The sequence below is a fragment of the Lithobates pipiens genome, unplaced genomic scaffold, assembly GCF_037356315.1.
Source record: "Lithobates pipiens isolate NorthernLeopardFrog02 unplaced genomic scaffold, aLitPip1_a1.2 Scaffold_8, whole genome shotgun sequence".
In the NCBI taxonomy this organism is placed as follows: domain Eukaryota; kingdom Metazoa; phylum Chordata; class Amphibia; order Anura; family Ranidae; genus Lithobates; species Lithobates pipiens.
Genome location: NW_027507903.1, coordinates 561,386,939 through 561,404,917, shown reverse-complemented (window position 1 = coordinate 561,404,917; position 17,979 = coordinate 561,386,939). Strand labels below are relative to the sequence as shown.

Below are 17,979 nucleotides of genomic sequence, written 5' to 3'. Positions count from 1 at the left end.
TGAGAGTGCTAACCACAACACCACTGTACCACTTTTAGCACAAGTCTGTCACATGGACCACTACTGCGCCTGTGTGGCTTCAATTTCTTTGGGTCTACTACACACCATTTTGCTTCCTTTTGGCAGCTGGACTGTTGGCACCAATAAAAAGCACAGCAATCCTAAGGTGTTCTTCCTGGGTTCAGCTCCAATGCCTGACAAGAAGGCTTCACCCTTGCCTCTCGGCGGCAGTGAAAAATCATGGCAGATCATAGGCACCAAGGGGTCAGATGGCCCTGCTTACTTCTCTAACAGCTCAGGGGGTTGATAGTCTCTCTCCAGAGGACCCTGGTGCCCCCCTTTTCTGCCAATTGCCTGCTGCCTGACCTTCCTTTGGAAATTCTTCTGGCCCACCAGCTGCAAACCCTTCCTCCTGCCTATCTATAGAGGAATTTTCTGCCACCACATCCGATATTTTGGGAAGAATCTAGGTGCTTTTGGAAGCCATAGATCACAGCGGTCACAAAAGAGCCCCTTTAGTGTCTCATAGGTTGGTTTCTGATGCGCTGCCTAAAGAATTGGTTTAGGAGGAGACATTTCAGTCATTGGCAACTGCTGCTATTAATCAAATTCTGTGAGGAGGGAATGGGCATGGGATTAAGCCGGGCTGTGTTCATCTATAGACACTCACCGCCTGGCTCGGAAGCTTGCTCGCAGGTTCAGCCCATAGGAAGCTGCTTCTTCTGGCGGTGCATGAAGAAGAGAAGGCGCTTAGCGCGCTGGTAGAGGACAGTAGAAGAAAAGGATCTTCCCACCGTCCGCAGTTTCCCCCATCCAGTGTGTGGCTAGAGGAAACTCATCTCGCAAGTTGAACAAAAATTTTTTTTTTATCTATGGGCTGCTTAAAGGCGGAGTACAGCCAAAGCTCGCTTGATCGTGTTGCACTCCTATTACCCACTTTCAGCAGATGGCGGGTTGAAGTCAGGTGTCTGATGTCACAGTCAGTCCAGGCTCGGGCAGGATTGTGACAACAAAGTCGGGACCCGCCCACACCTGGACTGGCACCCGGCTCAGCCTCCCAGCTAGCTGATGAGAGCCTGAGCTGGCTGCTCCCGTTCCCTCCACAGCCCAGCGCTTCATGGAGCGTGGGTGACTGATAAATTTCAGCTTTCTGCTCGGAACTGTGAGAACTGAGTTTTCTGCGGTGTTTGATCGCTCGGTTCTCAGTCTTGTAGACGCTGAGGGACAGATGCAGCATTATACAGATGCATCCACCTAGATAAAGGGGTTGTAAACCCTTGTTTGTTTGTTTTTTTTAAAAAAAGTCATACCTCCACTGTGCACAGAGTGGCCCCGATCTACCTCCTTCTGGTGCCCCCCTGGCAGCGCTGGTAGCTCCTGCCCTCATCAGGTGTCCATATTTTTGGATAAGTGCTCTCCTTGGTGGACACCTGTGCGGGTGCGTTGCCGAGTCCTGCTTTTGCGTATATTCACACAGAAAGCAGGACTTGGCCCCATATTTCTCTTTTAAAATCCTGTGTCCTGTAATGCAAGAAAGGGATTTTACTGGCAAGTCAAAAATCCCAATTTTTCAGAAAAATAAAAAAACGAATGCAGCCACCATATCTAAGGACTGGCCTCGTTGGCTTAAAAGGAAGCATGATACATCTGTGAGACCAAAATGCGCAACCCTACCCAAAGAAGTGTCTGTATGGCACTACGCACGCACAGGAAAAAAAAGCCTCAATTTCCGGATATAATACATGTGTGAATAGGGGGCTTTAAGAGCGTGATTGTGTGTTCTGTGGTGGTATTTGTTTTTTTTTTTTTATGTTTGTTTTTTATTCACTTTACCCCTTCTGTTATTGGTGACCCATGAGTGCTGTTCTGCTGGCTCCGTCTCCATTTCTGTTGGCTTCTCACCTGCAGTGTATACCTGTGTGGCTCTCCATCCAGCCCGTCGTCTTCCCTCGGTTTAATTATCACTCTTGTTTCTACTTCTCTCCCTCCTCTCTCACTTCCAGGTCTTTCTCCTCCCCTTTGTATTTATCTCGCTCTCCCTCCACCCCCTGCCAACAAGAAACCTGTAACCAGCTGATAAGAGGGCAGGCAGGCTGAGCCTCTGTGCCCCAGTCTCTTCTCCTTCTTTCATTCTCCCGGTAGTACATCTGTCTGTCCTTGTCTTGTCTTGCCTCCTCCTGTCTCGCATGCTTGCACTTTTTTACTTGTAGATTGCTCAGTGTGCCCTGCAGCCTCTTCATCGAAGGGCTGATTATCCTCCCTTCCTCTTCACCTCTCCCTAATACATAACATGATCTTTCACTCCGTGTGCTACCTTGGTCACGTCTTCCTCTTCTGTAGAACTTCTCTATCCCAGAGCAGATCTGGTCATGTCTGTCCTCCTCTATCCCCGTTGTAGACCCTTCTTACTGTCTGCTTGCCTTGACTAGTTCTCCAGTTCCTTTTTGAATTTCCCTCTTTCTCCATTTACTGGCATCTATCTCCTCTGCGCCCCCCCCCCCCCCCCCCCCAAGCTGAATGTGACGGCCTCATCAGTAGCCCCATCTTCAACTTTGGCCCCAGGATGTCGGCCCTACAGAAGTTGGAGAACTTGGCTTCACGGGTGTTCAGCCGTGGCACCCGCAGTCCAGCGCCGGGGCCTCCTGCCAGCCCTCCGGCACCCAGCCTGCCCAGCAACGTGCTAATCTGGGATCGGGAGAGTGAGTGTGCACCATGCTATGCGGGGTAGGGACCTACGACTCGCTGCGCAGTGCCCTTCATTACTGCAGTTCTTTTCTTGTTTTGGTCAGGGTAAGGTGAAACGCTCTGCAGTGTGGAGTTGTCAGCATTGTGCAATGTTCTGTAAGGAATGTTTTTTTTGTGTGTTCTACGGAAGGTTATAAAATGTTCTGGTATTTGTATATGAAGCGTGTCCTTGTGCGCTGGGCGCTTTTGATAGTCTGCGAGGTATTTGCGTTTATACGTGTGGCGCTTCTACTTTTGAACATTGTCCTGGCATGCACACTGCTCCACAATACTCTGCATGCTTCTGCTATCTCACCCTCTTAATGTTTAGTTAAAATAATCCCTAAATAACTTTGGGCTTGTGCAATGCTCTGCAATCCATTGTAGGTCATGCTTGGTGGTGCTGTTCAGTTTAATCTGTCATTGCAGTTTCCTGTGGGTTTTTTCTTTTTCTGGAGTTTTATCGCTGAGCTCCATGGCTGTGCATGACATGTGTCACTGTGCCAGCCTGAGCCTTGCCTGCTGGGATCACACTGGCTGGAGCTTTGAGCAGATTGCTCGGTTTCTGCTGCCCTCTGAAAAATAAGAAAAGTCCAGGTGATTTGTAGTCAATTGCTGCCATAGTCGGCCATTCATGTAGGGATCTGATTGGATAGAATGGATCGCGGAGCCCTCATGTAGCTTGCCCATCCAGCACTTGGTTTTATGTTCGGTGACCTCATCATTAACTGGGACTTTTCCTATGTGTATTTTAGGGCTCCTGCACCCACAAGATCTGCCATATTTCCCCACCAGGGTGCCCACAGGTGCTGTGTACAGCCGCTTATAGAAGTCAATGGCCATACGTGGCTACATGCGTGTATACGCACAGCGTATAGAAACGCACACATGTTTACGGGCATACAACTCTGGATTTAGACTGAGTTCAAAGTTGTACACCTTGATGCATACAGTGCCTTGAAAAAGTATGCATACCCCTTGAAATTTTCCACATTTTTGTTATGTTACGACCAAAAACATAAATGTATTTTATGGGGATTTTATGTGAAACACAAAGTGGCAGATAATTCTGAAGTGTAAAAAAAAAAAAATGATAAATGGTTTTCAAAAGCTTTTACAAATATGTGAAAAGTGTGGTGTGCATTTGTATGCCCCCCCCCCGAGTCCATGCTTGGTAAAACCACCTTTTACCGCAATTGCACCTGCAAGTCTTTTTGGGGATGTCGCTACCAGCTTTGCACATCTAGAGAGAGACATTTTTGCCCATTCTTCTTTGAAAAATAGCTCAAGCTCTGTCAGATTGGATGGAAAGCGTCTGTGAACAGCAATTTTCAAGTCTTGGCAAAGATTCTCAATTGGATTTGGGTCTGGACTTTGACTGGGCCATTCTAAGACACGAATATGCTTTGAGCTAAACCATTCCATTGTAGCTTTGTCTATATGGTTGGGGTCGTTGCTCCACCCAAGTCACAAGTCTTTTGCAGACTCTGACAGGTTTACTTCTAAGATTGCCCTGTATTTGGCTCCATCCATCTTCCCATCAACTCTAAATCGCTTCCCTGTTCCTTCTGAATAAAAGTATTCCCAAAGTATGATGCCACCACCATGTTTCACAGTGGGGATTGGTGAGTTCAGGGTGATGTGCAGAGTTTGTTTTTCGCCACACATAGCGTTTTGTTTTTAGGCCAAAAAGTAAAATTTTGGTCTCATCTGACCAGAGCACCTTCTTCCACATGTTTGCTGTGTCCCCCACATGACTTCTCGCAAACTACAAATGGGAATTCTTAGGCCCCTTTCACACTGAGGCATTTTTCAGGCGCTACAGAACTAAAAATAGCACTTGTATAGCACCTGATAAAAGCGGCTCTTTTCACTCCAGTGTGAAAGCCAGAGTGCTTTCACACTGGAGTGGTGCGCTAGCAGGACGGTAAAAAAAGTCCTGCTAGCAGCATCATTGGAGTGGTGTATTCACCGCTCCTACCCATTGAAATCGGTGAGGCAGCGCGGCTATGCCGCCGGCAAAGCACCGCTGCAGCGGTCCTTTTGCGGGTGATTTTAACCCTTTTTCTGCCGCTAGTGGGTGTTAAAACTGCCCCGCTAGTGGGCGAATACTGCCACTAAAACGCTGGTAAAGCACTGCTAAAAATAGCCCGCACCGCCCCAGTGTGAAAGGGGCCTTATTGCTTTTTTCAACTGTCTTTCTTCTTGCCACTCTTCCATAAAGGCCAGATTTGTGGAGTGCGTGACTAATATTTGTCCTGCAGCTCTTCCAGAGTTACCATGGGCCTCTTGGCTGCTTCTCTGATTGAAGCGGAGTTCCAGGCTTTTTATGTTTTATTAAAAGTCAGCAGCTACAAAAAGTGTAGTGTGACTTTTAATAAACAGACACTTACCTGTTCCACAGTCCAGCGATGCGGCCGAACGGAGAGTCGCCACTCTGGGTACCCTGCCGTGGCAGCTTTCGGCTTCACGAGCAGGCACGCATGGTGCATGCGTGAGTCGGGCTGTTCCCCCGGAGTGGACAGCTAGAGGGAGGGGCTGCCTAAGGCGAAAGGAGTTGCCTTGGCGGTCCCTGGGTGGAAGGAGGAAGTGGGACAGGAAGTCCCCCTCCTAACGAAGCACCCACTACCCCCCCCAAAAAAAAATTACATGGCAAATGTGGCATGTAAGGGGGACGAGAAGTGCTTAAAGCGGAAGTTCCATTTTTGGGTGGTACTCCGCATTAATGCTCTCCTTGCCCGGCCTGTCAGTTTAGGGGGGCAGCCATGCCTTGATAAGTTTGTAGTTGTGCCATACTCTTTCCACTTTCGGATGATGGATTGAACAATGCTCCTTGAGATGTTCAAAGCTTGGGATATATTTTTATAACCTAACCCTGCTTTAAACTTCTCCACAACTTTATCCCTGACCTGTCTGGTGTGTTCCTTGGCCTTCATTATGCTGTTTGTTCATTAAGATTCTCTAACAATCCCAAAATGAGATATACCTATGCTCAGATCCCAATATATGATATACCAGGTGCTAAAGGGGTGTGGCCACATAACACTACAAATACTGGATGAATTCCTGCACACCAAGTTCATCCAGTATTTTTGGAGAGATAAAGTCGCAGCCCATTGATTTTAGTGGACCTTTTTCAAATCTATGCAACCTAGAAAAGGTTCCTGCACTACTTTGATGCAACTTTCTTGTGCTTTGCGTGTCAGAGTGTAAGTCGGATTAAATTGCGCTGGTTGCACTAGTTACATATAATTACATAGTCCAAGTTGAAAAAGACACAAGTCAGTCTAGTTCAACCTATAAAAGGGGAAGAACAAAAATAATACAACCCCAGTATGTAGTGCAGCCCCACAAAATGCTCTGTGCAAACACTGACTTTTTCAAAATCCTTTGCATTCTGCTAGGCACATCTGTAGCTTTCCATGTAGCAGCTATTGGGCTTGGTTATTGGCTAGTTTATCTAAGACCACATTTTGCTGTCCCTTTTAAATCATGTAATAAATAATCAAATCAATCAACTGCCTTCATCTATGAACTCGGCGTGCAAAATGTGCAAACAAACGTGTAAGTTAAGCAGTATGTAAACCACAAAAGCAAAACATTGTGCAAAAAAAATAAATGGTGCAAATGAAGCAGTAAATTAAAAATTTACAAATTCAATTGATGTCTATAATCAAAAAAGGTCCTAAAGAGTCTCTTGATAAAAAGCCCTTGTGTAAATAATGGATAAAAGGTGCTGAGAAGAGTCCTTTTAAAAAAGTGTTGAAGTGTTCCTTCAAAAAAGAGAAGAGGGCCGCTTAACAAACAGTGCTGATCCCGAATTACAGGGATCAAAAGAGCATGAAATCCGTCCCCAAGTGACACACTTCCATACACAACCAAATTGTGACCATGTGCTTTCTCCGTACAATGTAATGGGCTATTTGAAGACCAGCCCTTAGGCTGCTTTTACGCGGAGGCGGTTTTCAGGCGTTTTAGCGCTAGAAATAGCCTCTAACACCTGGAAACCGCCTACCTATTCAATTGCGTGCGACTTTCACCGGGCGGTGCGCTGGCGGGACGTTCTGAAAAGTCCTACAAGCAGCATCTTTGGGGTGGTTTGGGAGCGCTGTAAAATTGCAGCCACCGGCAAGAAGAAACGGGGGCAATGCTGGAGGCAATTTACAGCACACGCTAGTTTTGGCAGCATCATTATTAATGTGGAATGTATATACCTTGCTAAAGAAACATGATCATCAGGTTATGGGTAAAGTTCCACTTTAAGGCTCCATTCACACTAGTGCGATTTCAGATGTGACTTGAGTTACACAGAATTGCATGGCAAGGAAAATCGCCTGTATGTTTTTAACCAGTTCTTGCCAGTGTAACTCTTATATGTAACCGTGCAGTATGTGGGCATTAAAGTGGTTTGTAAACCCTTTTGTGTGACCTTTACCTATACGCAAGCCTGGAATAAAGCTACCTATAGGTAGGTGAAATATTTCCCAAACGTGTGCTGTTTAGGAGATATCTCACTTGTAGTGCGCAGATGTTGTCTTCGGCGCAGGCGACGTGAAGAAACAGACCTCCGTGCCGTTTCTTCCCCCAGCGTGTGCCGTGACTGGCGGCTTGCACGCGCAGAGCCGGAGTCCGCGGCCCCCGGAAGCAAGAGGGGGAAAGATGGACGCGGTCTGCATAGGGGACAGCGTGGGCTTCATTTGCAGGCAAGTGTCATATAATGGGCTAGTATGCAATGCATACTAGCCCATTATGCTTTTAATTCGCAGGACTTGCAGGGCGCAAAAGAGGAAGTAAAGCCCATCAGGTTTAAAGTGGAACTAAACTTTTCTATCCTTTTAAGCCAGGGAAGTTGCCATCTTGGCCTCTGATGTTCCACTGCCATGATGCTGCACATGTGATCCGTTCTGACACCAGCTATTTGATGGTTTGACAGTTTGGTTGAGAGCACAATCTGTTTGTTACATTAGTTGCGTGCCAGGAATGTAACTGTATTTTAAAACTGTTAAATCGATGGGTTTAGTTCCGCTCCCAGTAACCATTTATGATTAGGAGCTTGTGAAGTGGACTCCCAATCTTGTGATGGCCAATCACAGTGGTCCCATGATCAGGACCTCCGTCTCATTGGCTTTGGGATCCGCTTATAGGGCCGCTGCGTGGCAAGGGGGTTATGGACGGCAGAGTCGGAGCTTGCCCACCTCCCAGAGAGGTAAAAATGTATCATTTTCTCTTACAAAAAGACGTCCTCTTTCCAACTTTATGTTGGTCCTGCAGTAGCACAGCCATATGTTTTGCCTATGTGACTAATATAAGCCCTAAAATATGATCAGCCGATAATGGCGGTGCCATGGGCCCGTCAGTAGATCATGGATCCACTTTTACATGGAATTTTTACGAGTTTTCTAGTAGTCTATAAAATCTCTCATGCCCTCCGCACAGCTGACATAACCGGTTTGCCTCTGTGCTGCCGACAGGAGTGGCCTCCGGTAAAGTATTACAATTGCCTAATGATGTTCCCGTCTGACAGCGCTGATGTCTAATGTGAGCTCATGTCATTCTGTCAGAGCCGGAGCCACTCCATTCTACACGCAGGGTGGAAATCGGAGCGTTCAGCCCGTGTCACCTTGCAGGACCTTGTGGAAGCGGCTCCGTCCTCCGTCTTATCTTCCTTATCTCTGCTTGTGCACAGACCTGGAACACAGCAGGTCCTACTCAGAAGGTGGATAAGGAGCCCAGCAGAGAACGGCCTTACTTTGTAGGAGATTGTCCTCACACGGCAGAGGTGTCGAGGTTTTCCCTCGTTATAAACCACCTGCAATAACACCACTATATCCACACTATAAGGCCTCATTCAAATGGGCACATACACTGTATTGCCAAAACTATTGGTACCCCTCTCTTTACACGCACATGAACTTTAATGGCATCCTAGTCTTAGTCCGTAGGGTTCTGTATTGAGTTGGCCCACCCTCTTTAGCTATAGCAGCTTCTACTCTTCTGGTAAGACTGTCCACAAGGTTTAGGAGTGTGTCTATGGGAATATTTGACCATTGTTCCCGAAGCACGTTTATGAGGTCAGGCACTGATGTGGACGAGAAGGCCTGGCTTGCAGTCTCCTCTCTAATTCATCACAAGGGTGTTCTGTTGGGTTGAGGTCAGGTTTCTGTGCAGGCCAGTCAAGCTTCTCCACCCCAAACTCGCTCATCCATGTCTTTATGGATCTTGCTTTGTGCAATGATGTACAGTCATGTTGGAACAGGAAGGGGCCATCCCCAAACTGTTCCTACAAAGCTGGGAGCATGAAATTGTCCAAAATGTCTTGGTATACTGACGCCTTAGGGGGCCTAGCTCAACCCCTGAAAAACAACCGCATATCCTAACACACCCCCCCTCCACCAAATGATTTGGACCAGTGCACAAAGCAAGGTCCATAAAGACATGGATGAGCGAGTTTGGGGTGGAGGAACTTGACTGTCCTGCACAGAGTCCTCACCTCGACCTGATAGAACACCTTTGGAATGAATTGGAGAGGAGACTGCGAGCCAGGCCTTCTTGCCCAACAGTGCCTGACTTGTCAACAGCTGGAGATGTGCAGCAGCTGTACAGATCTTCCTGCAAACGCCAGTGGTTACACCCATACTGGGACGGACGCATAGCTTTGGAAATAGATAATCTGCATCTACAGCTGTGCATCTTTCTCTCTGTATTGATGTAAACGCTGACCTGTGCGGGAAGATCCGTACAGCCTCTGCATCTCTCCGTCTCTCATTGATCTTCAACAGGCAGGCTACACATTTCCTGGGCGCATAAGCACCTGGAATATCTGATATTTCTTAATCTCCTGGCTCTAAATGGATGGGATGGATGAGCACAGCACCAGTGCAGGGGATCATTTTATAGTTCTTAGAGTTGGGTTTCAAGTACATTCTGCTGTGCCTTTAGGTGTTTATAGCACTAAAATCAAGCCGCCTGATTCTGCTGGCTTTCGTTAGACTAGTAAGGAATGTAAAACTGGCCATACACCTATAGATTTTTTCCTTTCAGCTAATAGCAAGGATGGATGAATCTCCCACTATGCCTATTGTATTTTGACAACTGGCCCCATTGGCTATTCAAATATCCAAACAGCTCCTAAATTTGGTTAGATGCAGCCACTGTTCAGCTGCCAATTTTCTGCCTAGCTCCTTCAATCTTTAAGTGGATGTTGGGAGGGAGACATCAAACGGGACCACCCATGGAGTGAGTTTTGGTTGGGTCAGAAACCAGTTGAAATTTGTACAATGTATGGCCAGCCTAAACGCCCATTCACACTAGGAACTGCATGTCAATCCCACAAACACTGTGCGGTTCCTGTGCGATCAACTTGCAGTTGCAATTTTAGCCCTATTCATTTTGAATGGGATGAAACCTGCATGCACTACTTTGTGAAATGCATGGTAACCGCATCACATGCGGCAGGCTGAATGTACCAAGTTGAGGGGATTGTCTTTAGATTATCGCTAGCAGCTGCTTATAGCCTCTAGCAATAATCGCTGTCTTCTCCCAGTGGGGACGGCGCCCCCCGCTGGGAGAAGACTATGGCCGGCAGGAGGGATTCCTATATCAATACTGTCTGATGGGAGAATCAAGCAAATTTTGGGTTGCAGGAAAGAAATTTGCTGGTGTATGGCCAGCTGTATGCATCCCTTGCCTTCGTGGAAATCCCTCGGCTGTGCCAGGGCGATGGTCTTCTGTTCTTTAGGGTGACCGTCACCCCTCCCTCCTTAATGGGCATAAACATGCACATTTCAATTTTAAGTATTTGAAATATTATCTTCATGTATATTACAGTGTTGTTTTTAGCTTTAATTGCCATTCAGAATGTCTATTTAAAATTCTGGCCAATCATTACTAGTTGTATAGACTAAATAGTATATTATTATGTGTAGCTGTATGTCACTGGCTGATGCCACCACTTGAGTCACTTGACAGTCGGGTGCATGTCTCCATGCTAAGCACACCAATTTTCCTGTTATAACGCTTCATTCTTTAGGCTACTTTCACACTGGGGGGGGAGGCGTTAGTGGCACTTTACTGCTGTAATAGCGGCGCTTTTTGGCCACTAGCGGGGTGCTTTTAACCTCCGCTAGCGTCGGAATAAAGGGTTAAAAGTGCCCGCGAAGTAACCCCGTTGCATCACTTGTACCTACAGGTAAGCCTATAATAAAATAAGGCTTATCTGTAGGTACTGTAAGTATCCCCTAAACCAGTGATGGGGAACCTTGGCCCCCCAGATGTTTTGGAACTACATTTCCCATGATGCTAATCTACACTGCACAGTGCAGGAGCATCATGGGAAATGTAGTTCCAAAACATCTGGGGTGCCAAGATTAGCCATCACTGCCCAAACCTTCGCGGTTTAGTAGATATTTACCATATACACTTGCTCCGACATCGGCGCAATGCGCACTTAAGAAAGGGGCCACTCGTGCGGTTTCTACAGCAGCCGTGCCATGACGTCATTGCGGCTCCAGCCAATCACAACGCCGGAGCCTGCGAACCTGGAAATAACTCTGGGAGACGTTGCCGGTCACAGCGGTGTGCGTGGCCACTGCAACAGCTTCAATCTAAGGTAAGTATTTCAGAATAAGTATCCATTGCATACTTGCTCATGATTGGCTTTTTTTTTTTCTTACATGTTTTTGGGGGGTTCACAACCACTTTAAATAGAAATGTTTATTGCTTATGTTTTGCGGTTGCATTTTTCCTATACTACCAAATGCTACTTAGCAGTTTATGTGGATGTACCTTCGGGGTCATCGCTGATTCCACTCTTCTGAATTTATGGATGGGACCTTGCAAGGTCATACTTGCTCTTTTGAATTTTCTTTGTAACAACTGATCTGTTCCTATGACTGTTGGATCTGTATTTGTATTGTCTCTTATGCAGACCCAGTACTGCTGCTGTACGTTTTTATTGGTGTAATATCAAAAATTTTTATAAACTCCTTCAATTGGGTGTCACTCATTAAAAAAATAAGTGACACCCAACACAGCAATGCATGTTACGTGCATTATGGCCACTCAGAGGTGTCAATCCGGCCTGAGGGGGAAAAATAAAAGTTTACACTCGTACAATAAAAGCATAGAGTTGCAGATATTCTCGTTCTTTTATTGTACGAGTATAAACTTTTTTTGTGTGATTATAGCATGTTTGCTATAGACATACTGTGTATAGCAGGCAATATATAGGCAACACATCTGTCCAGCTACAGATCCTGTACCATGAAAAGAACACGTGTCATAGAATCCTATACCCATGCAGTGCTAGGGGATCAAATACTTTGTTTCCCTCACTGTACTTGTGGGCTCCATGTGGAAGCTGGTAGACTCCACCACTCCAGTGATCTCCACTAGCTTGTGCCGAGTGGCTGTGCCGCTTACTAAGCACAAGAGGTCATCCGCTCGGCACAGGCACCATTCAGAGAACACTTTGTATTTTCTTAGTGAAGGCAAAGAATTGTCTGATTAGACAAGGTGAAGATTGTGACATCCTAAATCCCACCTCTCCCCCTCATCCAATCAGAGAACACTTTGCATTTATTGCGCAAATGCAAAGCATTTTCCTTCTGGCACCCATACGGAGGGAGGAATCTTCTGTGTTCACTTTGCAGCAAGGCAACTGCTTGGCACAGGCCCGGAAGATAGTGGTCATCATTGTAATAGTGATACTGCTACAGTGATTTCCATCTTCCAGGGAGATCGGCCACGTAGGGTATATACAAACACGACTAAAAATATCCATACCTGGAACTCATCTTTAAAGTGTAAGCTCACATTTACAGAAAATCTGTAAGGTGAACTTACACTTGTCCTCTTCCCCATTGCAACCCCCATACAACCCCATACTATGTATGAACACCGATCTCTCTCTTCCCCCCCCTAGTCAGTCCCATCCTGCCTACGGTTAGAACACACCCAGGGAACACAGTTAACCCCTTGATTGCCCCCTTAGTGTTAACCCCCTTCCCTGCCAGTGACATTTGTACAGTATCAGTGCATATTTATAGCAGTGATCGCTGTATAAATGTCAGTGGTCCCAAAAAATTGTCAAAAGTGTTCAATTTGTCTGCCACTACATCGCAGTCCCATTAAAAGTCGCAGTTTGCCGCCATTACTAGTAAAAAAAAAAAAAAAAAAAAATGCCAGAAATCTTTCCTCTATTTTGTGGACACTAACTTTTGCACAAACCAATCAATATACGCTTATTGCAATTTCTTTTCTTTCTTTTTTTTTTTTATTATTTTTTTTTTTTTTTACCAAAAATATGTAGAAGAATACATGACTGCCTAAACTGAGGGGAAAAATAATATTTTTTTAAAAAATAAATGTGGGGTATTTATTATAGAAAAAAGATATATTTTGTGTGTGTGTGTTTTTTTTTTTTTTTTTTTTTTTTTTTTTTCAAAAATTGTCCCTTTTTTTTTTTTTTGTTTTTATTGCAAAAAATAAAAACCGCAGAGGTGATCAAATACCACCAAAAGCAAGCTCTATTTGTGGGAAAAAATACGTCAATTTTGTACCGGTACAGTTAAAGTGACACAGTACCGTATCGCAAAAAATGGCCTGGTCATTGAGCAGCCATATCTTCCGGGGCTTAAGTGGTTAATCTCAGTGTGTATGGATAGGGGGCATTCTAATTGGTCGACACCTAAACCTCCATGGTTTAGGACAGTGATGGCAAACCTTGGCACCCCAGATGTTTTGGAACTACATTTCCCATGATGCTCATGCACTCTGCACTGTAATAGAGCATCATGGGAAATGTAGTTTCAAAACATCTGGGGTGCCAAGGTTCGCCATCACTGGTTTAGGAGATACTTGCAATAAAGCCACGCGCTTATTTCTACGGCACATGCGCACTTTATAATGGGCAAATCGTGCCGTTTCTAAAGGGGCTCATGCGGTGACTGGCGGCTCTGGCGCAAGAGTGACATCATGCGACTCCGGCCAGTCACAGAGCCGGAGTTTGTGGCCCCGGAAGGAAGAGGGATGGAGATGGACGCTCACTGCTAGTGGGGACAGAGGTGACATTATAGCCCATTATGCTTTACTTTTGCAGGGAAATAGAGGAAGTAAAACCCATCATAAGTTACTTCCTCTTTAATAGAAGCCGAGATCTTGTGATCAAGTGTTTTAAGCTTTCAAACATGTAAACATCAGTGTAGGGAGCCGGAGGCAGCATTTTACATAGGAAATATGTATTGAAGTCCTTTTTGTTACGTTTTAAAGTACATGTAAATTCAAACTTCTTTTTTTGGGGGGAGGGTTTGTTCTGTTATAATTAATTATAATATTTTTTTTTCAATCAACCCACTGGTTGAATGAAAAAATGTATGGTCTGCCTTAGGCCCCTTTCAAACTTGTGCGATTTGGCACTGCAAAGTTGCATGACCAGTTGTATCCCCCCCCCATGATTTCCAATGATGAGCATTCATATATGTGCGACGTCAAAGTAGTCTCTGTACTACTTTGGTCTGACTTTCATGCGAGTTGAAGTCCATATACCTCAATTTTACACAGGCATTGCTTGGAATGGCAGCACAATCGCGCTCGCCTTTCAAGACGCAGAAGTGTGAAATGGGTTTAGGGTGACTGTTGTGACAGAGAAGGATGGTGGGGGTTATACAAGCGGTTATTGTCTATTGCTGAGGACTGAAGCCATAAAAAAATGACTTGGAATCTGTGGGGACACGTGAGCTGATGAGGCATTTCTTGTTCACCTACTCGGCACATACACCCCGTTTACTATGTTATTATCCTTTATTTATGTAACACTGGTAAGACAGGTGGAAACTTCCAGCGCTGTGGGTGTACGGCTGGTGACCTCCTTATCTGATGTTGAACAGTTGTGGAAGACAGTCCAGCGGGAAGGATGTCTGAGTGCGCCATTCGTCTGCCACCTCAGAGACTCCTTAGTAGTCGCTGGTAACCATTGTAACCAATCGCACTGTTCTAACCTGCCCTGGAAGAATGAACGCTACAAGCTGGTTGTTCATAATTAGGGCTGCAACTAATTCTTTTCCTCATCGAATAGTTGTCCGATTTTTGTTTTTGTTTTAATTAATCGTATAAAAACAAAAGTTTTGGTGTATAATTTGGCTAATATCTAAAGTTAAAAAAAAAGACCAGCTATATGAATAAGGAACAAAATCAAATCTACTCTGAGAATAACAGACACAAGAGATATATACACTATTAAAGGTTGAATGTGGTACAAACCATCAAACGCCACTCAAAATTTTTATTGAAAGGGGGAAAAAACCCAAAAACCTAAAAAGACCTAAAACGCTGTTTTTCTGATTTTTAGGCGGAGCTGTAATCTAATATTATGCATGACAGACTCCTCGATACATCCTGCGCCCGCTGTCACTTATGCTGGCCATACACTATATTTTTTTTCTTTTAAAAATGTTCATTTTTAACGACGTTCGTTCGATTTTCAAATAATGGGGTCAAATCAACGTTTATTTGTGACCACAGTGATCGTAAAATTTGGAGGAGCAGAATACAAACATTTTAGGTCGAAGGCATTTTCCAGACTGTGTCTGTGCTTTTCGTTCAGAAATGACGTTCTTTTTAAAATCGAATGTTAAAAGCAAGAGAAATTTTTGAATGTACAAAGAATATTCACACCTGAAAATCGGCCAGCAAAAGACATTCAGTAGCAGCAGCAGGCTTTATTATTTTTTTTTTTCCACCTGTCATGATGGGGTTAAAAAAAACACACAAAATAGCCTGTTTTGTAGTACAAAAACAGCTGATGATGATAATCTCATATATATGTCTGCATGAGGAACTGAAGCGGAGGGTAAATGACTAGTCACCAGTATATCTTGTGGTCTCTGTGCCCAGTACTGACTTACCATGTCTTGTTCTGCATGGTCTGTGAAGGCGGCCATCTTGGTAGAGGCAGGGCTTCCCCATGTCTGAACCTCCAGCAAGGACAACAGTAAGCAACATAGTTGTGGCGTCACCGAATCTCACTCTGAATCTGAGACCAGCTGTCAGAGGCTACAGTGCCTAAGATCTCACACTGCAGTTATGATGCTTTAGGTGCAGAAATGCCTAGGCACACTCGTACCAGCAGTGCCTTAGATATCACAGTGTATATGTACAGTTATGAGGTTATATGTACAGAGTACACCTAGGCACAATCGCATATTAACAATGCCTTAGGTCTTAAAGGGGAACTGCAGTCTGCTCACACAATTTGTAATAAAAACATCTTTGCCATTCTGAAGCTTTCCTCCAACCATATTTTATATATACTGTGATTCTGTATTTGCCAAATATGCTGCAGAAATCTCCCTCCACGGAGTCTGGCTGCAGCCATTTTAACTGGGCAGCTGAAGCTGCTGCCTGGTCGCTTCCTTGATTTACATAGAGGCACACCCCATAGCTTTCATTGGCCCTCTTAAGACTCTTTCCCACTCTCTTCCTGGCAAAATCTCATTAGAGTGAGAGAGAGCTGTGCATGATGTCATAAGCCTAGGCCAGTGATGGCGACCTTTGGCAACGCAGATGTTTTTGAACTACATTTTCCATGATGATCAACTACACTGCGGGGTGTATGAGCATCATGGGAAATGTAGTTCTAAAACACCTGGGGTGCCAAGGTTCGCCATCACTAGCCTAGGCTAATGACTAGACAAGAAAGGGAAAGTGGGCTGTATAACCGCTTAAGGACCAGCCACCATTATTCTACTGTGGCAGGTTGGCTCTCCTGAACGGATCGCCGTAGGTGTATGTTGGCCGCTTTAAGAGTGGAGCCGATGTGAGTGGCTGGCGGCCCCAATGTCCGCCGGCCACCTGCAATAGTTTCACAGAGAGCCAGAATGGGGATCTGTCGATGTAAACAAGCAGATCCCTGTTCTGTCAGGGGCGTAGAGAGGACTTCTGTTCCTAGTGATTAGGAAGAGCGATCTCTCGCCTCCTCCAGTCAGTCCCCTCCCCCCGCAGTTAGAAACACCAAAATTGTTGCACTTTTTTTGTTTATAGTGCAATAAATAAAAACCGCACAGGTGATCAGATAGGACCAAAAGAAAGCTCTATTTGTGGGGAAAAAAGGAAGTTAATTCTGTTTGTTTACAATGTCGCATGGCCGTACAATTGTCTGTTAAAACGATGCAGTGCTGTATTGCAAAAAATGGCCTGGTCATTAACCCGTTCCCGCCAAGCGTACACAGATGTGTGTATTCGGCTTTCGGGGGTTATACCGGAATGATGCCCGCAGTTGTTTAGAGAGGGTGATCGGTTTTCCGAGGATAACAAGCGATGCAGCTAAAAGCCGCTCGGTTGTTATCCCGGAGGATCGAGAGGGGACATCCCCCCCCCCGTGCGCTGCCGCTCATCCTGGGCCTCCCAGTGGAATGTGAGGGCCGATCGACGACCTGGCTCTTCTGGTGGATAGTGACAGACTGGAACAAGGCCGGAAATGACTTCGTTCCAGTCTCCTTGATGTAAACACGTTTACTCGGCTGCCAATGGCGCCGAATTTGAAAAAATATGCAATGTTTAGATACACCGTTTTTGGTGCTCTGAATACTTTGAAGTGCAAAGGAGGGATTGGAGGTATTTTAGACCCCCGATCCCTCCATAAAGAGTACCTGTCACCACCTATTACTGTCACAAGGGATGTTTACATTCCTTGTGACAGCAATAAAAGTGATGACATTTTTTAAAACCCAATTTAATGATCTAAAAATTTAAATTTTCAAACCGCCCCAGCACTGCGAGCTCGAGCAAACTCGTACGCACCCGCATATGTAAACGGCGTTCAAATCACACATGTGAGGTATCGACACGATCGTCAGAGCAATAATTCTAGCATTAGCTGTAACTAAACTGTAAAAAAATGTAAAGCGCCGCTATTGCACGCTATACAAAAAAATTGGGAAAACTTCTTTTTTTTTTTTTTTTTTAATCCATGAAAGTGTCTCTTTTCCCCAAAAAAGCACCGCTGCACAAATGCCGTGTGACATAAAATATTGCAACAATCGCCATTTTATTCTCTAGATTCTCTGCTAAAAAAAATATGTAATGTTTAGGGGTTCTAAGTAATTTTCTAGCAAAAAATAGGCAATTGCACAAAGCAAGGTCCATAAAGACGACATGGCTGAGTGAGTTTGGCGTGGAGGAGCCTGACTGGCCTGCACAGAGTCCTCACGTCAATCGGATAGAACACCTTTGGGATGAATTCGAGCGGAGACTGTGAGC

General features: G+C 45.2%; 1 protein-coding gene across 6 annotated transcripts in view; it reads left to right on the top strand.

The window, feature by feature from the left end:
- Window positions 1-17,979, top strand: part of LOC143960982 (cAMP-dependent protein kinase catalytic subunit alpha) — a 103,493-nt gene that overhangs the window by 51,416 nt on the left and 34,098 nt on the right. The window contains exon 1 of one of the 6 annotated variants that reach the window (XM_077470066.1): window positions 2,120-2,699. The exons of 4 other annotated variants lie outside the window; for them this stretch is intronic. In XM_077470066.1, coding sequence (XP_077326192.1) covers window positions 2,564-2,699 — 136 coding nt within the window. In that variant the 5' untranslated portion in view covers window positions 2,120-2,563. Of the gene's footprint in view, window positions 1-2,119; window positions 2,725-17,979 lie in introns of those variants that run through there. One more of the 6 variants, XM_077470071.1, reaches the window with a different exon arrangement.